This window comes from Musa acuminata, chromosome BXJ2-7, assembly GCF_036884655.1.
Source record: "Musa acuminata AAA Group cultivar baxijiao chromosome BXJ2-7, Cavendish_Baxijiao_AAA, whole genome shotgun sequence".
In the NCBI taxonomy this organism is placed as follows: domain Eukaryota; kingdom Viridiplantae; phylum Streptophyta; class Magnoliopsida; order Zingiberales; family Musaceae; genus Musa; species Musa acuminata.
Window position 1 is genome coordinate 3,877,050 of NC_088344.1, and position 22,123 is coordinate 3,899,172.

At 44.8% G+C, this 22,123-nt stretch overlaps 4 protein-coding genes across 6 annotated transcripts; 2 read left to right on the top strand and 2 right to left on the bottom strand.

Annotated features, from left to right (window-relative positions):
* Positions 1 to 49: 49 nt before the first annotated feature.
* LOC135616071 (homeobox-leucine zipper protein HAT14-like) lies at positions 50 to 1,739 on the top strand. Its single transcript, XM_065115239.1, has 3 exons — positions 50 to 1,132; positions 1,205 to 1,284; positions 1,414 to 1,739. Exons 1-3 carry the CDS (start codon positions 776 to 778, stop codon positions 1,646 to 1,648), a joined length of 672 nt encoding a protein of 223 aa, XP_064971311.1. The 5' UTR covers positions 50 to 775; the 3' UTR covers positions 1,649 to 1,739.
* Positions 1,740 to 8,103: 6,364 nt separating this feature from the next.
* On the bottom strand, positions 8,104 to 9,713 carry LOC135616072 (squamosa promoter-binding-like protein 10). Of its 2 annotated transcripts, none has more exons than XM_065115242.1 (3): positions 9,013 to 9,713; positions 8,666 to 8,847; positions 8,104 to 8,570 (listed from the first exon to the last, which is right to left on the bottom strand). In XM_065115242.1, exons 1-3 carry the CDS (start codon positions 9,534 to 9,536, stop codon positions 8,248 to 8,250), a joined length of 1,029 nt encoding a protein of 342 aa, XP_064971314.1. In that variant the 5' UTR covers positions 9,537 to 9,713; the 3' UTR covers positions 8,104 to 8,247. The 2 variants fall into 2 exon arrangements, with proteins under 2 accessions (XP_064971314.1, XP_064971313.1); XM_065115241.1 differs by having other exon boundaries at positions 8,104 to 8,573; positions 9,013 to 9,712.
* Positions 9,714 to 11,134: 1,421 nt separating this feature from the next.
* On the bottom strand, positions 11,135 to 18,964 carry LOC103990589 (uncharacterized). 2 transcript variants are annotated; one of them, XM_065116188.1, is made up of 19 exons: positions 18,636 to 18,906; positions 18,507 to 18,535; positions 18,327 to 18,438; positions 18,111 to 18,208; positions 17,089 to 17,185; positions 16,883 to 16,972; positions 16,689 to 16,751; positions 16,478 to 16,552; positions 16,179 to 16,244; positions 15,983 to 16,060; positions 15,085 to 15,195; positions 14,884 to 14,961; positions 14,627 to 14,746; positions 14,164 to 14,207; positions 14,035 to 14,092; positions 12,576 to 12,632; positions 12,375 to 12,455; positions 11,790 to 12,284; positions 11,135 to 11,728 (listed from the first exon to the last, which is right to left on the bottom strand). In XM_065116188.1, exons 1-16 carry the CDS (start codon positions 18,666 to 18,668, stop codon positions 12,627 to 12,629), a joined length of 1,158 nt encoding a protein of 385 aa, XP_064972260.1. In that variant the 5' UTR covers positions 18,669 to 18,906; the 3' UTR covers positions 11,135 to 11,728; positions 11,790 to 12,284; positions 12,375 to 12,455; positions 12,576 to 12,626. The 2 variants fall into 2 exon arrangements, with proteins under 2 accessions (XP_064972260.1, XP_009408054.2); XM_009409779.3 differs by lacking the exons at positions 11,135 to 11,728; positions 11,790 to 12,284; positions 12,375 to 12,455; positions 12,576 to 12,632 and adding an exon at positions 12,712 to 13,075 and having other exon boundaries at positions 18,636 to 18,964.
* Positions 18,965 to 19,219: 255 nt separating this feature from the next.
* Positions 19,220 to 19,855, top strand: LOC103991092 (early nodulin-like protein 18). The gene is made up of 2 exons (XM_065118929.1): positions 19,220 to 19,349; positions 19,488 to 19,855. Exons 1-2 carry the CDS (start codon positions 19,220 to 19,222, stop codon positions 19,853 to 19,855), a joined length of 498 nt encoding a protein of 165 aa, XP_064975001.1.
* Positions 19,856 to 22,123: the final 2,268 nt, after the last annotated feature.

Consider the following 22,123-nt stretch of genomic DNA (forward strand, 5'->3'; position numbering starts at 1 on the left):
CTCAGGTCATATTATTTTTATGTAAAACTGCTTTAAGAAAAATGGCTACATTTGGGGATGAATTATTTATTTATTGTCCACAAAGTGGGAGTCAAACGTCCGATGTCATCCTCCATCCTTATCCTTTCTAGGAATCAAAAGGCTAGTTAGTTGACTAAAAGTTTTAGTCAAATCGTCAATGGTCAACCCCGGATTATGATCTCCCATCTTATCATGCATGACGCACAATTGCCGGTCAACTTTATCCTCCTGCGAACGCTCGTTACTTCCCCACTATCTCAGCTTCACCAACATCCCCGAAGTAATCGATCTCTCATTACGCTGATGCGGGCTTTGAGAACCAGGCGACGATTGCAGCGGGTGCCGCAGCCGCTACGAGGTTGACCAGCCATGCGTGCCTGATACACGAGTCAGAAAGGTGTTGTTGGGAGATGCATTGCATCGAGACCCGGCAATAATATATAGACAGACGACTTGGTTGGGTGGGTGGGTGACGTTGAGAATTGGCCTCACCGGTCAATCCCAAGAAAGAGATAATTACTTGGGACTTTTTGGAGCCGAAGGGAAGAATCTGATTAATTGTAGCAGCAATGGCTCTGATACTGTTGGGTGAAAACTTTGGGTGGTGATGTTGCATTGATTCACCTGCCTCCGATTTCTCAAAGGATGATGGGTAACTGCCTTGAAGACTTTTCATGCTGACTTAAATGGGGAGTGTGGACCTTTGATCCCACGTCCGACCACATAACTTTGGACTCATTAAAGCTGTAATGACATGTTCCAACCTTCAGCTTTTACTGTCCACAATAAATCTCCTCTTCCCCTTCTCATCTCTTCCGCGGCAGAAGCCCCCCCACCCAACATGGAGGGAGAGGAATGTGACACCAGTCTCACCCTCTCCGTAGGTGGAGCTTGTGCTGGTGGCCTGGTTTCCACTCAATTCCATGCCTTGTTCCCTTTCCACCACCACCACCACCACCAGCAGCAGGAAGAAGAAGAAGAAGAAGAAGAAGAAGAAGACTGTAGCAGGAAGACCATCATAGCAGGTGGCACGAGGAAGAAGCTAAGGCTCAGCCAGGAACAGCAAGCATTGCTGGAAGACAGCTTCAGAGAGCACACCTTTCTTGCTCCGGTTGGTACTCTACTTGCATGCAAAAACCGTTGTTTGTTTCCTGCGTCTGACTGAGTGTTGTTGTCATGGCAGAAACTGAAGCAGGAGTTGGCCAGCCGGCTAAACATACAGCAACGGCAAGTGGAGGTCTGGTTCCAGAACAGGAAAGCGAGGTAGTAAGCTCGACTCCTCCTCCTCTGTTGCTGCTTCTTCTTCTTCTTCTTCTTCTTCTTCTTCTTCTTCTTCTTCTTCTTCTTTTTCTTGTTCCGAACTCCCATGGATCTCTGCCCGAGTGGGTGCAGGAACAAGTTGAAGCAGACGGAGGCGGAGCTGGCGACCCTCAAGAAGTACCGTGAGAGGCTGAACGAGGAGAACCGGAGACTGAAGAGGGAGGTGGAGGAGCTGCGGAGCACGACAAGGCTCGGATCGCCGGAGCCGATGGCGACCACGCTGACCATCTGCCCGGCCTGCTTGAGGAAGACCAGCTGCCGAGCGCAACCCCAACGCCAAGGAGGGACGAACGGAGTCTCCACGTAGTGAGCTGGTCAGCTCTGTACAACGTAGAAACAAAAAAGGAAGGAAATGTTAGCGTAGTATAAAGATAAATGGAAATCTCTCTTTAGCACTACCTCAACTATACACAAAATATGCCGCCATGCTTCTCTAATCTATGCATTCTAACTAATGCCCATACCGATCCATACTAGTATGTATATAAAAAACAAAAAGCCTAACAATTTAGAATTAGAAAGACAAAACTATCTGATACAAGACTTTTACTGTGCCAGTACGAGTTCTATTACACCGGACGATACAGGTCCTATACCAAACACACTACCCGGTTTATCATAGTCCGTGCATCCCATAGAAGATAGATAAATACGGCTAAGAAAATCTTGGTTTCTACTATTCTTGTCATCTCAATACACAATTCAGAGAGTCCAATTGCATAAGAGTGTTCGAAGCAGAGAAAAATTGCAACTCAAGAAGCAGATGAAGAATAATAGCATCATGGTGGGAGTAGAAAGTGGAACGAGTCAGTGTTCCACAATGAGTGCCCGTGATTGTCTAAGATAAATTTGACCCGTTCTCAGACAAGCAATTTAGGCTCAAGGTCAGTGTCACCTTTGCCGATACAGAAAAAAAAATGAGAACAGGAATTCCTAAAAGTTTCTATCGTGAATACAAGATATAGCCATACACACACACTTCATTCGGAAAACCAATAAATACACTGGCCAATGTTAAAAGAGTCAAAAGCTCTCAAAAAGATCTAAAAGAAATAAGATAAACAACATATTTCATCACCCAAAATGTTGTTAGAACCAAGTAAGGTCCAATTTATTGAGTACCCACATGTTTAACATTATATTATATTTATATATATTTTTTCAACGAACAAGCTATAATTTATTTGCTTGGCATTTTTCAGCTGTGAACATGTTAGAGGTGACAAAAGAGACTTACCTGTACGACAAGAGTACTCGAGGGAATTGAGACTGTTGATTTCAAACAGGTGCTTCATGTTTACACGAGAAACCTGACCAAGAGACAAACGAAATAAAAAAAGAGAATAGGTTTTGGACAAATGCTTGCAATCAACACCTGCTTTTGAATAGTTCACAATACCATGGGGAATAGTCAGAGAACTGACCTCATCAATCATTATTATGTCCAGCCATTTTTTGTTTCAACCAAGCCAAGCCAAGTGATACCACAGAATGCAGCTACAAAGAGAGGTGACAAAAGCAGGATATCCAAGCTGGTTCATTGTCAAACGAGTTTTCTTGACCTGCAGAAATTTCAAAGCAAAGATGAAATACCAGGTACGAAAAAATAACTTGATATTTTTGGCAGGTTGTGCATCATGATTCAGAGATCAAAACAAGCTGGTTGACTGCCTCAACACGACAAATTGTTTCATAAATGTTGGCCAACATATAAAAACACCCACCTTAGAAACAGTAGAGGGATGACTAGAATCAAATGATTACGTCCGTCAAGTCCCTTGCTTCCTTCCCAAGTTTCTACCAATTTCAATGCTCATGAACAGAATGGTCAGCACCTCCCATCATTTGGCCAATTTGATGCAAACAATCTATCTTTCGATCAGATGCGTAGGAACCAACGACTGAGTCCGGTTAAATTTTCAACAAAGACATATGGCTTAGTCAGAACAAGAGAAATGTCATTGTAACTTGTGCTGTATCTATTTTATAGTTCACAACTGATTGTTTTGGCAGGAATTCGCCTGAAATTGCTTCGTTCACATTCTAAATGCAAAAACAAAATACAAAAACAACTTAACCAACGGGAAGCCATTGGTTCCAAAAACAAATGAAGCACATCTGAGTGAAAGAAATAATCAGAAATTTTCAGATACATCATAGATGATTTTTAGCACTTTAAGCAAGTTGAAATATATCAAAAATGGGTATGTTCATTTTGATTCAGTCTGAAACAGAAAAAAAAAAAAAGAGTGGGTATTTTCTAGCCCCAACATCAAATGTTAGCCATCTTTATGGGCAAGTTTATAATCTTTGGGTCAATACATTTACTCATATCAGACAAGCCTTCGCGTGGAAGGTTCAGCAAAGATTTGAATATGTTTTTGACCATGAGTCCCCAGCAAGCATCAAGCATTCGCACTTGAGACATATGCATGTTGCATTAACCCCATAACCAGTTAAAAATCAAAGAAATTGCCAATAGAGGTTCTTCAAGGGAGAAGCTGATAATATAGAAGCTATATTGACAAAGTTATGCTTAATATTTCCACTAATGAGTCAAGTGAACTGGCACATAAGGCATGCTTAATATGATTGGAATTCTTTGAGGAAAAAAAACCTTATATTCTAAATAGAGGTCTTTAAATAGATCACCACCTACAAAGAACATTAAAAAAAATGTTTAGTATGTTATCTGGAGAACAACTCAATATGATCCGTGAATAATACAAAAAATATGTCCCTGCTGGCAGAGCAGTTGATGACATAACAAAATCTTTTAATATGATGCTAATAGCTTGCAATAGCATATGACCTCAGTTGAACGAAACGGACTGGAAAATGCAGCAGCAATGAACAAATGGCAACATAAAAATCCCAAAAAATATAATCAGAATCCATGACAAATCAAAGTGATAAAAATTTTCTGCTCAAAATTTCAGTATGACAAAAGCTACAATCATAAATAATGTATTGCTAATACGCAAACATAGTCCATGAGCCCTGTCTGTGAAAAACAGATCACGTAATGACCAACAAATTTGAAGCCTTTCAACATCATCAACTCTAATCAACATGTAACTCTAGTAATGTCTGGTCAAATAATATTCAGCTGAAATTTACCAAAAATTACAAACTTTCCTTATTTTCTAAACTTTGTAGTGATCAGAAGACAATCAAATCTTCCCTTCTACAAACATAATTATTTAAATTAGAGAAACTCTTGGGCATTCATCTTCTTTGAAAAAAAGTTTAATCACACAACCATTTCCGTGAATATTAAAGAAACATGTAATTGAAGTGCAATTTTCTATATATACAATATATCTAATTAATTCCTTGAGAAAAATAATAAAAGCAGACTGTTTCATTCAAGCACTTGCCAGTACCTTCATGTAGCATACTCAATTCTCAGTATCTAAAGCAGCTAGAGGTTCATCCTGGATGAATAATTAGGACTGCTCTAGTTGATATCATCAATTATTGGACACCATAACTATCTAAGAATAATTAGGACTGCTCTAGTAGAGATAATCAATTATTGAACACCATAACTATCTAAGACAGACGTACAAGTTACCCTCTGCAACCCATATGGGGCCTTCCCCCTTCTCCGAGTCCTTTCCATGCTCTCATATTTCCATTGCCCGCTCACCACATATTTCTCGAGCACGACAGAAAATATTATGAAGTTCATCTGCAAAACGAAGTAGTTAAAGGCATTCAATTTACCCAAGTTTTTTGCAGAACTTTCCATCAAATTAGAGGAGCACAACCATGAACAGTAGTGGGAGTAAATGCAAGTTCCGGAATTTTGTGTCTCAAGACTGCAATCATAAACTCTTGAAATCTGAATGTGGTTATGGATCTTCATCACATGACCCCTTTGAAGTCCGCAGGCAGAAATTTCCAAGATCTTGACTAAAAGAAGTACCTTTCTGGAGGGTTGAAGCAGATACTGCTGCCATCCCTTTGAATTCAAGATGGCCGAGTCTACCTGCCACGGAAGCAACACAGCCTCAGGGAAAGCAACAACATGTCAATTCTAAATACAGTCTTCGAGTCATAAATGCACACCTAAACATGAACATGTCCAACTCCGACAAACAAAACACAACCATACCCACGTTCAGATTGTGCAAAATACATATCAAATCAATCATTTGATAAAAGAACTAGAAACGATCGTGCAAACATAGAAGAGCCCTAGTTCTTGAGATAATGGAGTTCTTCAAATATTAGAATTAACCCTAAACCTAATCGCACCAGCTCTTGTCGGTGCCCCTGATGTGGAGGGTCACGGAGACCTGGGAGACGGTGCGGACATGTGCGTTCCCGTCGTGAAGTCGGAAGCCGCGAGCCCGAAGCCCGAAAGGACGACGAACGAAGTGCTGCTCATGCCCGACCGGAGGCCGGGTATCGGCGACCTCCCGGCGGCCCGTCGTCGCGCGTCGGAAGGCCAATGAGGAGCGTACGGATCTTGCTGTCTGTTTGGCACGTAAGCAGCAGATTCCGAGATCCGACCGGTTAGTGAACCGGGCACTTGATGCGCCGGTTCGGTTCAGTTCCGGGTCATGTTGGCCCGGGCCATATTTGCTGAATTAGATAATTAATGGTAACGAAATTAAATTAAATTAAATAAAAATTAATGGGAAACAAAATTTAAAACTTAATTTAAATTAATATTCCAACAAATTTGTTTGATGTTTCCCTAACTAATTTAATAACTAAAATAGTTAACGACTAATTCTAGAGAATCAACTAATATTATAAAAAATATTATTTTAATTTAATTGTCTAAAGCAATTTTGGAAGAAGCACTCGTAATAAAGATTAAACTTTTTAATAATTAAATGATTAATTATTTATGATTATTTTTTTATCATAGAATAAAATAGTATAATATAAATAAATGATATAGCAAAAAGAAGGAAACAACTATCGACCATCTCGACCATGAACTGCAGCAATGTAGGGAGATTAAACTGTTCGCGACGAGTTCGAGTTGGAATCAAGTGATCCGATGATCTCTTTCTTTTTCTCTTCTTCCTCCTCCTCCTCTGTTTTCACTTCGCTTGGGTTCAATGATTCAGCACTCTCACAGTCGAGGAGACTTCAATTGCAAGACTCCACCACCAGTACCGAAGTCAATGTGAGCTAACTCGCATGAGAACCTACGAGACTGTCAGACGGAGAAACCATTTGCGTCCCTTCCTCTTCAATGCATAGCATTAACCTCCGTCACGTTAGCAGGCAGCGAATCTAATCGTGATAGTATAGTTACAGGCCAATCATCACCTTCTCTGTTCGGCTGTAAATAGTTGTATTTGTAATGTTACTTCGACTATTTGTTTGTATCTAAAAAGGTTACTACTTACTGCAGGTTTTTCCGGTGGCGACCAATCAAACACGATGTGAGCGGAAGAACATGTACTCTGCCTGGCCGACATGTGAGCGGCATTCACAGACCTCCAACACTTTATGGTGAGAGCGAAGGCCAATTTGTCATGGCATAGCTTTTAACTCTCGGCCACAGAAAGCCCCGTAATTATTGGAAGGCAGGGAGGGGGAGGAGGGAAAGCTTTTGTTCTGGATTTCCACACAAGCCATGAAAGCGACAAGCCATGGCCAGAGCTCTCTGCTTCCAGTCCAGAGTTCTTTAAGAGCTTGCGTCCTGCCACGCGAGAGAATACAAATCCAATGATCTGTGCGAGGCATCACGGGCTTAAAGCAGCGGCTGGTTGTTGGGGGCGCACGAACACGCACAAGGGGCCGCGGCAACTCCCTCATAACTCCATGTCCATTGCTTTCTCCTCCTACCTCGACTGGTCCATCCACAGCACGACCCCGTGATCCCAATCATACTCACTTGGACGCTTAAGCTTATGGTCAACGAAATGATCTAAAAGCTTAAGCTTAGAGATGAAATCAAACATTTAGATTACGATACTCTTCTTCTTCCTAGAAGCTCTCATTGTAAACGTTGTGCTCTATGAGAGACAACGACTGTTTGTGAGGATGGCCTGCAAGATTTCTTCTGGAGACCACGGTTGTTGCCAATGTCAATGCCATGCCTGCATGATTCCTGGAGTCTGTACGTGGCTTCTCCATCGACCCTACTGCTACTTCCTCATGCTCACAGGAATTCTCGTCCGTTGCCTAAACATGGCTTGCAGGGAAGATCGACGGAGTGACTGATTGCCCAAACGCTACGCGTCAAGCTTCAAGCTGCGGCCAAGGAGAAATGCATGGCAGTCAACCGGTGCTCATTTAGCTGCCATAGTAGAGGTCCATAATCGGTGTTCTCCTTGCAACTCTTTTCATGTTTATCAGGTCAAAGTCATAGATCAGATGCATTTGCAAGCTTGATGAAACCGAATTATATGACAAAATGCATGATTTTTTGTTAATGGCATCCAAAAATGCATGTGTTTAAGATGAGATGCAAGATGTACTGCATTGACTAATGCAGTGTAGAGGAGATGGACTGTTAATTACCTCCAAAATCATGAGATCAAAGTAATTATCTTCGAATTCGAATGATCAATTTTGATAAATGTGATGTGTCTACTTAGTTTTTTTAGCTTCTCTTCCAATATTATTTAGTAGGAGTATGGGAAAGCCAATATGAATGGTCTTTTCTTCTAATATTCCAATTCATATTAAAGATTAGATCAATACATGAGATGTGATTGAATCATTTAAATTCTACAATACTATTCACTTATAGGCGAAGACTCTGATCATCACCTGTTGGAAATGCATGTGTGATTGCATATATAGATGTTAAGGAACACAAGAAGGATCGTTTGCAGTTCAAATCTCTGGAGCATTATTCTCAGTAGAACAGTAAGAAGAGGAGGAGAGGAAGAGGAACTGATCCATCCAGCTTCCGGACTTCCCCGCTGATCACATGTAATCCACCTCAAACAATGCCTGCCCAAGGTGGAAGAGGCTGATCTGGGAGGGCTCATGGGAGCCTGAGCTGAAGAGGTGGGGGTGGTGCAAGTAGGTATTGTTGAATGGTGAAGGGGAGGAGGAGGGGGAAGACTGCTGCCGCTGATGTGAGACCTTCTTCTCAGCCACTTTAACGAAAGGCTGTTGAGACCCCGTACTTCCTTCTGCTGCAACACCTCCGAGAGATAAAGCCGGTGCATTCCTCAGCAGATTGCCTCTGTTCTGACACTGCTGTCCCTCAACCTTGTTGCTTAGACTTGTGGGACAAGTGGTGTCTGCTGTTCAAGAGAGTGGTAGAGATGCATGAGAACAAGAGAAGCTCCAGTGTCGGAAGCTGATCGAAGGAGCAAGAGAAGAACATGGTTGTCACCATTGTTTCCGGTGGTCTTTTGGGCTTGTTTGGACTTCTCAGAGGCGTCGGTGGTGGTATTCTTGGAGGGTGATGTGATGGTTGTTGGTGGGAGTTGAGGCTTCCTCCGCCGGCGGTTGTGGTCTGCCAGCCGCTTCCTGCAGCTTCTCTTGGCCTTGTCGAACTCCGCCAATACATGGAACCTGATCACCATTTCGAGGACGTACGAGGATAAAGGAAGAGGTAAGAAGGAACATGAGATGGAATCGAGAGAAGCATCCCAAAAGATATCAAGAAAAGCATATAAAGATGGAATCTTTCCTCAAATTGAGCGGTAGACGTGGGATTCCCTCTCAACTGGCTCCTACCTGCTGCACTGCTGGCAGAAGCGCTGCTGCAACCCCCCGACGACGACGACGGTGGCCTTGGAGTGGAGCTCGCACACTTTGTGGCGGCGATGGTAGTGTTTCGCCCCTGAGAGATCAGTCTTGCACCCCTCGGCCTGGCACCGCGGCTGATGGCTGCTCAACGAGTGCATCCCGCTCGACCTCGCCAAGAGCCGGTCCATTGCAAGTGCATCACCGGACGAGAAGTAGGTCCTGTGGCCTAGATTTAGCCCGATTCGGCCGCAGCCGCTGCCACCGTCGTCCATCTTGACAAGTCCTATCGGGTACTCTGGCGGCGGCGGCGAGAAGAAGTGGAAGCTGTTCGTGGGGACGAGAGGAGGCGGGGAATCCAGGAAGGGCGTGCAAGGGAAGAATGCATGGTTTTGGAGGTTGTGGGAGTTGGTCTCCCAATTCCAAGTATAGTGCTTTCGGCTGCTGCCCTCCATCCCAGCAAAGGACGTCATGGAAGGGACGAAGGCTCCGGCAGAGCTAAATCTGTTCGTCATCCTCCCATCAAATGCCTCTCAGGAGACACACACACACCACACACAGAGGAACACAATTGGAAGTTGGCCTCTGCCTTTCTCCCCTCCTTTTCTACTTTGATCTCCGCATCAAGTCTTGGGAGGTGGGTGTTGAAAAGCAATGTCGAGTAGGATGGCTATAAAGGAAGACAGAGAGAGAGATGGGAGATGGGAGATAAGGAAGCTGCTTCTATCTGCCCTAAAGCGAGGTGGACTTGTCTGAAAGCTATGCAGGAGGTCGGAACCCCTCTGAATGAGAGGAAGTAGTGGCTGTGTTGGCTTTGTTTGCGCAAGAAAGAGAGGCTTTGCGTAGCATTTGAAGGCCACTAGGAATCTAGGTGGGCCTCTCGAGGCTTAAAGATACACGTCTAGTGATTAATTTTCTGAATCTACTCCCGCGTCCTTTGATTTCTTGTCAGAATTCTGATGGTGATGGTAGTACGACGAAGACAGAGAAGGGTCTCCTTTTGTTTCTCGTCATCTCATGTCATCTCAGGGTGCCTTCAGCTCTGCTCTTCCAGAACACAGTTCAAAGGAGAAGCACCAACCAAGAAACTATGCATCATGCAAGCTCAAGATTCGTTACGAGTTTACTGACAGTAAAGCTAATCTGACAGTCAACATCTGCAGGCTTCATCGATGGAGCAGTAGATGAGGCGCAACCGGGCATGTGATGCTCTGATTCATGTTGCATCGTTTGACATCAATGAGAAGCGATCAAACTTCCACTGCTGCATGCTCCCCGGTAGTGTACGTACCCCAGCAATGCTCGGTGTAATGGAAGTATAGAGTCCAAGTACTTTGGACTGCAAACTTCTCCTGCGTTTTCCCTAATATGCGAAGTAAAAGAAGGTGCAGTCTATGGAGGTATTCCTTCTGATAGATGGAGACGTTGTATCTTCAAGTGCATTCCGTGTTGCTCAACTCTCCCATGTTGATGGAAGCGGACGTACGTCCACTGGCGTATCCAAGAACTTGGAATTAGGGGTTGAGAGTAAGACAGATACATGAAGATAGAGAGAGAGGCAGGGGTAGGTAGAAATGGAGGAGAGTTGCGTCGATGATCATGAGTTTGGGTGAGAAAGGAGCGAAGGAGCCCACAAGGAAGTAATGATGGTCCTATGCTTATGCTTGAGCTGGAACGAAGACGGATGAATCCAAGGAGAAAAGGGGTTTCCACAAGGACGTGCATCAAACGTTGTTTAAGTCCGTACTGATGGGACCAATGCACACTGTCATCCACAGCAAATGCTGAGAGTTCTCTCCCTGGAGGAGAGCACTGCTCCTCTACTGTTCGTCGTAAAGGCATCGGTCGAGATTGATGATGACGTTGGACTGTAAACTTGAGTTTTCATCGTTACAAATACACCCCAAAGATCCTGATATATTTCTTAATATTTTCCAACATATACATATATATTTATATGTAATATCGATCTATCTACATTATAATCTACGTTAAGCAACGTTGTTGTGCATGAATGGCTGCGAACTTGAGATTCGAAGATACGCCCGTTGGAGAGACTTCGAACCATAGATTTCAAGCCACGAGAGAGCGACAGTATCGCAACAACACTGGAAGGTCGACAACAGAAGCAAGCATCCCGCTGTGTATCCCAAATAATAGACCAAAACATCCAACGTCGCTCTACCCAAGCAGAAGCCGAGCGAGCGAGGCCAGAGAGGCTGCATGCCATGGCGAACAGCAACGGAAGCTACAGGAGGCAGAACCCGTCTCCTGCGGTCGTCTCCGCAGGTTGCTTGAGGTTCAAGTCGTACCTCTCCTTGTGCCGACCTCCCTCCCACCGCCAGCCACCGTCGCTTCCTACGGCCCCTCCGCCGCAGCCCACGTGCGAACCCTCTGCGGCACCGGCAATGCCATCCCTCTTCAGGGATGGGGAAGCGGCGGCTGAAGCGTACTGGAGAAGAGCGAGGCAGCTAGAGCAGGAGCTCCGGAAGCTCGACGCGTGGGTGAGCTCGGAGAAGAGGCAGACGGAGTGCCCGAAGAACACTACCGTGATGACGGCGGAGAACGGTCACGCGGAGATGACGAGGTTATCGGATGGCAGCTATCTCCATGAGATCAGGAAACCGGGCCGGCCGTGGGGGAGGTTGGTCATGCAAGTTTCGGCGCCATTGATCGCCGAGAACGCTACAGCCGCAGCGGAGGTGATCTGAGAACGAAATACCCGGTAATTCTCACTGATGTATGCTAACGATGGGTTGAAACCTAACCAGGTGATACGTGGGATGGCGTCCTTGAGACGAGGGGAGCTGTGGGAGTGCCTGCATGAGTCGATGCCGATGAGCAACCTGAGCGGACGCCAAACGGGAGAGATCAAAGGGAAGAGGGTGGTGACGGGGGCGGAGGAGCATTTCGTGGAGGCTGTGCTGCTGGGTTCGGTGGAGAAGATGGAAGGGCTGGCGTTGGAAGGGCTTCGCATCCAGATGGGGGGAGGAGGAAGGGCCGCCGCCGAGGTTGCAGAGAAGAGGGCGGAGGCGGGGAGCAAGGAGAGCATGGTTCTGGTGATGCTGGTGCAGGTGAGGGATCCGAGGGAGAACTACGAGGCGGTCGGCGAGGCCATGATCGGGCTAATCGAGGCGTCGGCGGCTGGGGAGGGGTGCAGCAGCAGATTGGATGTGCAAGGGCTGCATGTTGCGGGGATGAAGTCGGTGCAGGGGAGGGACCTCATCTGGAGCACTTCTCTCAGAGGTTGCAAGGGCTGCTGCCTGCAGTACGTAAGAAATCCGGATAGATTTTTCGCATGACGTATTCTTTTCTGAAGATCTTTTCATCAATCGGTCAAGTGAATTCCTTACTCTCAGTAAACTTAGAAAGTTCAAACTGTTCTTTCAACTCTATTTCTTTACTTGCGTACTGATGATGGAAAAGCTGAAGAACTGCTGTAGCTCATATTAATTTCAATATCCACTGTGGCATTCCTTCTGTCCGGCGAAGGAAAAGAACACAAACACAATTTAAAAGCCAACAATAAAATACAGGAGAGGGATTGAGAGCACCTTTCGATGAAACAAAATTTGCTGACTTTTCTCACGCTGCAGGTGTAGCACTCACAACTGCAACCAAAACCAAACAGATTTGAGGGTCATCTAGATTAATACAACTTGAAAAACGGAGATTATGAAGAAGGCATGATGGTGTAATAGAATGGAATTTGTGGATCTTGTAATGTTGCATTATGGTTCACAATAATCTTCTGCAGTTTCCAAATTGCTGAAGGTACCAACATTTAAAAATAAATGACTGAGCCAAGTAACTATAGCTGCAAATTGAAGATGACTACTTTCGACTTGCCAAGAAGCACTACACTGATCTACATCGATGGATTCGGTAGGGGTACTCTGAATCCACGTGACTTGTCAACTAAGGATATTATACAGTGTTCATGTGACAAAGCATTTGTGGTAATAACTACGAAACTATGCCGCTAGGTTTAAACTAGAAAAAGTTCTTCACCGCCATCAGCATACCATCATGCTATCCTGAGCTTTTAGACTTCCTATGATCACAGAAACAGCATGATTAGTACTTTAGATCATAAAAGACGTCAAAATAGAAAACAAAACACATCAATGAAGTCATAATCAACGATGAGTTTAGTAGTTTGCTGTGACGTGTGCATGTATGTTCTATTTTAATCGACGAAGGTAACAAGTCTCTTAGAGACATAATCAACAGTGCCCAACTGATGCCAATATCCATAGTAGTTAAATCTGAAATGACATTATCTAAGAAGTTGATTGGTATACACAGTTTCAGGAATCACAGACCAAAATTGAAGATGAAAAAATCTGTCACCATCAGAAGGAAGGGAAGGAGACCTGTCATTGTCATTGACAGTGAACCCTACTGTATAGGCACATGTTGATGCATATCCAAAAAATCATGTTAAAATTCGCAATTTAGATGTTCCAACATTAATCTCCATACCTGGTGTCCTCATAAACAACGAAATAACTCAAAGTCATAATAATTTGGATCCAATGTTGCTGACTTATAAAATCCAAGTTTCATGTCTGGATAGCTTTAAATATCTATACCAAAATGACATTATTAAAAAGAATATCGAACACAAGCATATAGCCTGTCCAACTTGCTAAATCTTCTGTTTCCTTGTTACACAAGCAAAGCGAGTAAAAATGGGTGATGGAAGGGATAAAACTAGTAAAAATGCACGATTAAAGGGGTACTAATAGTAGTAAGATGGGGCTGCACGAGAGGTGGTCTAAATTGCACCTAGAATACAAATGGATATAGGTTCATAAGTAGAATGTAGAAATGCAGACAAAGTTAAATTGCAGCTGGAAGCTCCTATATTAGTTTCAGAAAAATACCAAAAGCAAGTGCCAGACAAGATGATTTACCACACAGATAATCATTCTTAACCCACAAACAAATCAACATATAGCATCAACCAAGATAACGGAAATAAGTAAATCTCAATATATTTCAGAGCACCTCAGCAGATGTTGAATGGGTCACCTCCCTCTCGGCATCAAAATGGCTGCTCAATCTCCTGAAGAGAAAGAAAAATTAGTATGCAAGCAACTGACAAAAAAGGAACAAAAACAAGTTATTGGGAATCACCTTGGCTTGTCATTTTTTGCTAAATGTTTTGACATTATTGAAGCCTGCATGGAAATGCAAATGGGTGTCAATGAAGTCCTGGCTAGAACAACATTAGTAGAAGTAGAAAAAACAAATTTTAGATTTAGATATGGCACATTCTATTTCAGAAAACCATAATGTTATATGTCTCCTATTACACAACTGAAGCACTTAATACACATCCAACAAGCTCTAAAAGTTACATGCAAATTCACTAATGGCCATATATGTTACTTGAAACAACAAAACACGCAAAAGGCATAAGCTTTCTCGCAGTTGAGAATAAGGTGAAGCAGAATCACATAAGACTGCAATATGAATATTCTCCTGCAAAATAGTTCATGCTGAATATAGGGGCAAATTATACATAAATTTGGCGACGTTGAAGATTCACCGATCTACTATTAACACACAAGGTAATTGTATGAAAGTAAGTCTTGACCTGCTCTTGAATAATGCTTCTAGCTTCAACAAGTTGAGCCTCAAGCTCAAGTTCCCTTTCAGTTGCTTCACAGGTCAATTCCGCTCCTTTTTGTGCATCTTGCAACTGTACCATCCTTGACTGTATCAAAATAAGTAAACAAATAAATAAAGTAGCTAATGTGAAAAATCAAGCAATCTAATTATAATGTAAAAAAGATAACTATAAAGTGAAGGGAATGGTCATCATGTGCTTAGTTGAGAACCAATGAATCATACCTTTATTGAAGCCATCTTGGTACGCAAACTCTCTTCTATCTGATCTCTGGCCATGTGAAAAGGTAGATCAAAGACATCCTGCCAGAAAACGTTGCATAAGGAAGTTACCTAGGAGAAGCCTGCTCTTTGCCCTCATTCCCATTCTCTAACAACTGACAATTTTGGAGGTTCAGAAAGAAAGATAATTATCTATCACCCTACCGTTCTGCCACCCAAAGGGGATTGCGGAGAGTCAGCATCCTGTCTTTCATTCACAGTAGAGGTTTGTTGTGATAGACCACTTGGAGCATTTAGAAAGTCACGCATATCCATCTAACAATACAAAAAAATAGTAAAGCATTTTTTTGTCCGGATTTATGTCGAACAAGCATAAAAATAATGATAACATTTAAATATGGTTTTTGAAGTAGTGATAGAAAAGATACCACTTTCTATGACATTTCAAAGAAAAAAAAAAACAATGAACACCTCCTTAAGAGAATCTTTTTTTGGCCTAAGGTAAATGAAAGATAGTATCTTACAAAAAAATAGAACATTTAGAAAAGAGAGGCACATTCGAGCGGTCCATTATGTCATGCTCATGGATTGCAAACTCAAACTTAACCAGCTGCTATGAGCATTTTGCACCAGTGCAGTAATGGACCAAGTCAGAGACCTCTTTGTGCAGGACCTTCATACATCGGATTACATATATAGGATTATTACAGATCTACATCATTTTGGGCCAGTTTTGGTGACAATGGACCAGTTCTTCAGTAGTCATTTGACCAGTTTAAGATAATATATGTTGGTCGAGATCGATCAAGAATCAAGATAATTAAAGGTCAAGTCTCAATCTCCACTTACCATAAGACTAGGTATGCACAGTGATGAGAAGAAATAGAAGAGGAGAGAAACACCATGGTATATGCACTGCAGAGGAGAAGACTGGAAAAGAATACATGGGCCCTGATTATACATTCTTATCAATGGACGTAGTATTAGCACAGTATATATAATAGTTCATCAAATAGACCTCCAGTGTTATATAAAAAAAATTATCTGAGTAAGAACACTCAATTAAACAGAAAATATAATTTTATGGCTACAATTTTCAAACCTGCATAGAACGTAACAAAGCCCGCAGATCAGAATTCTCTGCCATCAGCTCTTGCTTCTTCACCTCATATGCATCAACCTATAGATGTTCAGAGTATTATAATACTAATAGAATGAAACACTTCAACAATTTTCTAATAAAAAAACCAACATTAGATATCTACATGTTTAAATAAAAGCAATGATATTTTTCTTACTATCATCTTATAGAAATCGTTGTCAGCCTTCTTTCCATTCCATGTCCCACGTTGACGCCCTTCTTTCTGGTAACAGTGATATTAAATTCATTTAGATGGACAAGTTCCATAAGGTGGAGGTGTTTGTGATGATCTGAAACAGCAAAGACTCGTATGGAAAGCAAATAAACAATATATTGTGCAGAGAAAGGTTTTCTCATCTAGATCTAGCGAGAGCATACAATGATTTCTAAGAAAATTGGATAGAGCAGGGACTACCAGAAGAATGTCTACGTTGCATGTTTAAGCTTTTTAAGTACCTGCAAAAGGTTCATAATCTCCATTCCTGACCGAGATTCCTTCTTTTTCTCCATCAGCACTTGGTTCAGTCTCTCCTACAAAAAAACAAATAGTCCTAAGGTTAGCAAGATGCATTTTGGACATATCACTCCGTGACTGATAATACACTTCTGTGGAGAAAATAAAAAAGAAAAGAAACAAAAATAAGTACCATAATGGGAATCATAGTACCTGCAGCTTTATGTATTCCTTTTCCTTCTTCTTCATTTCATGTATTTGTTGTGTGCGCACTTGCTTATGAAAGAAAAGGTAGAGTTAGATGTCATGGTTATCCAACAAAAGAAAGTGAAATAAAAAAAAAGGAATGTGTTTCCCCAAAAAAGATGAAAAAGGATACACAAAACATCATCTAAAGGTAATTCCACCTGATTTCCAATGACCATTTTTTGGTATTCATCTCGTTCCTGCTGCAGCTTGTCAATCTGAGCCTTCAAACTTGCTGTTTTTTTAGCCTCCTAATCATGAAAATTTTTGATAGTTTCAATAATATACCAGATAAAAGAATTGACAGTCACAGGCAATCTCTAAATCACATTTGAGGGGTGATATTTAACAAACATGTTTCACAAACCGTTCGTGTTAAAGTAGCAAGCTCTCGATCTTTTGCAGCTAATTGTGCCTCAAGCCTCTCAACTTTTGCCTCTAATCTTGAAATATCAGATTGCAGTCTGCAGCACAGAAAAGCAAATTATGGCACCTAAGAAATAGGACATGAACTATCCTTTGAACAACTAACTACCACTTCTTTTTGAGAAAAGAAACGAGCATAACTTGGCAGCAATTTCTTAGAGATACCAGCAAGTTATTGCCATGGCAGATTCAAAGCATAAAAAAAGGCCATAATATCAATGCAAACACATGGTAGAAAAGGCCAATTCTTTGGCACATTTGATAGGACAATGTGCTAAAAATATATTATTCAAGAGCAAAAAAATGAACAGAATTTCAGCTCATTACTTGGGAATATCTTTTCTAATTTCTGGTCACACTCGACTACGAACAAAATAATTGGATATGAAAACCATGGTCCGCCTTATCGGTCCGTACCGATGCACTGATCGGTCATCAGTACGACACGTATTGAACCATACTAACATACCGACATATGATACGATAGGATATAATGATAAACCAGTATGTACCATCCGTACCAATCCCCTGTCGGATTGGTACATACCACCAGTATCAGGTGGTACAACTTGGTACAGCGAACCTTGATGAAAGCTACCAAACATTGGATGAACCAAGTAAAATCCATTTACTCCATAACTCAAGCACCAAGTTTTCTCGATTGGTGACTCTGTCAAAATTCACAGATCCTCTGAAGGTCACTCAAACATAACACTTCAAGGCTTCTATTAAGTTTCTGAAATTTCAGTTGTACGGCTAAAAAATCTTTACGGACTGACAACGACTGGAAATTCCATTTATAGCTACACAGCAAACTCAGTAAATTCCTGTTTCTAGCTCTTAGAATAAGTAAAAGAAAAGCAGAAACAAGAAACATTCCTTGCACACTATTAATTGAGAAGGATGACATTCCAGGTCTTGTAAGGACAAGTCACTGTGAAATTATCTATCAAACGTATTCACCTTTGTCTCTGCTCATTGGAGGCATCCCTGAACTCGATGTCCCGCTGCCTCTGTTGTAGCAGAGAATGAATACAGTTGCAGGTCCTTGCAATCGAGACCTAGCGCCAAGAATTTATTTCTATCATATAAATCGGACGTAAACTAGCGACTAAAGGACGAAATATTTCGAAAATTGAGCAAGTAGATTATCGAGAGTAGGATGGAAATAGAACGCACGGGATCCGCAGCAAAGAGATCAAGGGACGCGGGGAATCCAAAGGTCACCAGCGTCTGGTTAAGGTACTTGGCGCAATGCTCCAGGTTTCCCGCATCGGCGAAGGCGTACTCCCTGCAAGATGAAATCAGAACCCTAGGTCAAGGGATCAGGAGAGCAGTCCAGGGGAGAGATCGGCTCACCGGATCCCGAATGGGGGCGCCGCAGATGCCTGCATTGGCGAAAAATTAGGTTCAAATGCCCGCAGAAAAAGAAGACGACGGAGGAGGAGGAGTAGGAGAAGGAGAGAGGTGATCACGCGAGGGCTTTACCCCGAGATCGAACTCGGACCGAGTCCCTGCCATGATGGGATTCGGGAACTTCCTTTCACTTTTGTCGGGGGAGGGCGCGAGAAGGGATTTTTTGGACTCGTCTCGGGTTTCGTCACCGCCGTGCCGAGATTTCGAATGGGTGTCAGCGATGTAAAAGACGTTCGGGCGCGTCCTACACGAGGGACGATGCTAACGTGCGCCAGGGAAGTGCGGGCCAAATCCTCGACAAGGGACGACACTAACATGCGCCAGGGAGGTCCGGAGTCCTAAACGGGTGGCGACTGCTAACGTGAACTCCGAAAAGGAAGTACGTTACGAGGGGCCGCCGCCAGAAGAGAATTATGATCAGCTTAATCCTCTTACGAAGAATCAACATCTTTCTCATAACTGCAATAATAAGATATTAGAGCTAATTATAAATTAGCTGTAGTTAGCTATGTTTAGTATTTTGATTCTTATAGACTAATGAAAAGATTAAAAATATATATTTTTATTATTTTTAAAATTATTAATTTCATACAAACTTTTCTTAAGCGTCGGACAGAAACTTCTCGCCGGTTCCCTCCCCTTCGGCTGCACCACGGATGGTAGACCACGGCGCCGCCTCGAATCGCTGCCGCATCATCCCCGCCCTGGCCGACTGCGGCCTCGTCGTCCGCCCTGATGGACTCCACTGGGGCTTACATCTTCTACGCTGGAGGAAGGGATGGCTGGGTTCTGCATTCCTCTGAGAGTTATGGTGACTGAGCTAAAAGGAATAGGTTTCAGGTTGCTGACACCATTGGTATGTGCCGACCGATCATCTATACTCGTTGATATATAGTGCTTTGAGCTTTGCATGGTGTTGTGCAGTGTTCAGGTACAAGAAGGGGGAGGACTCTGTTCTGGTGGTGAGCAAGCAGGATTATGATGCATGCGACGTGAGCAAACCGATCCAGAAGCTCGACGGAGGCGATTCCGTGTTCAAGTTCGATCGGTCGGGGCCGTTCTACTTCATCAGCGGCACGCCTGGGAACTGCCAACGAGGGCAGAAGCTGGTGGTGGTGGTGGTCATGGCTGTGAGGCACTGTCCGCCGATCTCTTCTCCTCCTTCCCTCCCTCTGTCGCCGCCTCCTGTTTCTTCCCCTGCGCCGCCCCCACCCCCATTTCCGGAACCCATCATCCAACCCAACACCATCCTTAATGGTCCCTTAGCGTTTAGAGATGTATGCTGCAGTTGAGGGAAAGAAACTTAAGGACTCTTCCTGATAGGGGTAAAAAACTGATTTGACATAACACCCCGGATTTGACGTAATGCACCCCCACGTCGGACACCCTGTGCGGCACACTGCCCCAGAACATTAACAACGACACGACGTGCACCCACACCCGCCATACCCAAACAACCTCCTCGGCTGACCCCTCATGGTCAGCCGAGGCAGGGGATGACGCTAACTGACACCCCCCATACCCTGCGGCAGCTCGGCCTTCCACGCAACGACCATGACGACAGACGCCATCAGAGGTACGACCCTGCCCCGGCAGGATGACACATCAGGTAACATCAAACCCACTTATAAATACCCTCTGGCTCCCAACAGGAGGGGGGACGATCTCACTCAAAAAACTCCTCTCCACCATCACTGACTTGATCGTCGGAGGGGTCGGGCCGAACCACCGACCCGACCTGTGTGTAGGTACTCGACCGCCGTCGAACCCACTTGACGCCATGGAACTTTCCAATCAGATCCCCTACATCAGTCACCACAGCACCCCCGGGGAAGCCACGTCTGACCCCAGCCATTTGGAGCCCTGAACCAGCCGCGTCGACACAGAGGTCACGGCTAAAAAAGGTTACTTACCGTAACAGATTGGCGCTAGAAGGAGGGCCGTCCAAATGTCAGGCGATCAGCGAATCTGCCTCGGCGGATCCTCAACTACCGAGCTCCCCGCCTTGGGGGAGCATCCCCCGCATAATGAAACCCACGACGACCGCCCCGCGGCGGTATCAGAGCGCTACTGGCGACTGTTCAATGACCCAGGCTTATCACCCCCCGACGGCGCGCCTGCCGGCCCGTCGTCGGTATCACCCGAGGCTTTTCACGACCTCGCCCACCAAGTTCGGACCTTGGCAAGCATGGTCCAGACCATCATCCCGATCGTCTCCCAATGGACCCCTCCGCACGCGACCCGGCCCTCGCCACAACGGGAGACCCCTGTCCAGACTCACGTACCACTTCCTAAGCTCCCCATCTCACCTCAAAACCCCGCAGCTCGGCCCGGGAGCCGAGAAGCAGAAGACACGGCAAGCCGACCCGAGCCCGAGGTTCCGACCGCCGACTCGACTAATGCCCTACGGGCTCAGCTACGCCTTGTCAGTCAAAGGCTTGACGAGGTACAACAGGAAGTCCGCAAGTCAAAGGGAGAGCTCGGGGCAGACGAACGCCAAGGATCTCCGTTCACCCCCGAGATACAAAATCAGGCGATCTCGCCGCACTTCCGCCTCCCCTCTTTGGATGCGTATGACGGCGCCACCGACCCGACAGACCACGTGGCCGCTTTCCGCGCCCAGATGGCGCTATTCGGAACTTCCAACGCCCTGATGTGCAGGGCATTTCCAACGACTCTGCGCGGGCCGGCCCGCACGTGGTACGACGGCCTGAAGCCGGGGATCATCGCCTCCTTCGACCAGCTCGCCAAGGATTTCGAGCTTAACTTCCTGGCGTACGCCCGACCTAAACCGTCCATGGCATTACTCCTCGGGCTCAACCAGAGGGAGGACGAGCCCCTCTCCCACTTTGTGAACCAATTTACAACCCAAATCCGTGGATTGTCGGATGCTCACCCCTCTTTCTTGATGCAGGCATTCATGACAGGCCTACGCCCCTCCAGGTTCTTTTGGTCGCTCGTAGAGCGACCCCCCGTCGCGGTCCCCGAGATGCTCCAGCGTGCCAGTCAGTTCATCGTCGCGGAGACTTAGATGTCTGGAAGGCGGGAGGAACACAAAAAGGTCAAGTCAGAACCGCCCCGACAGCAACAACCCGTCGCCTCCCGACGAAGGTTGGACAGACCTGACCAAAGGCCTCCTCTTCCCGCCTTGAATTCGTCCCGGACTGAAATATTCCTACCCGAAAAGGGGAAAGGACTGCTCAAGGACCCTCGCCCGATGAGGAACCCGCGGGAGCTCGCGAACCGATCAAGATATTGTCGATTTCATCGGCAGCACGGGCATGACACTGAGCAATGCTACGAGCTGAAGAGGCAAATCGAGGAGCTTATCCTTAGAGGTCACCTTGGCCGGTACCTCCGGCCGAACAAAGAGCAGTCGCCTCACCCAGAAGGTCCCGTCGAGCGGCACATCGATGTGATAGCCGGGGGCCCCGCATCAGGGGGAGGTTCCATGTCGGGCAGGAAGGCGTATGCCCGAACCGCGCCTGACGAAGCCTCGGGGCACGAGCCGGAGCCCGAGATCACCTTCCCAACCGGAGCTACCGAGCGACCCGACCACG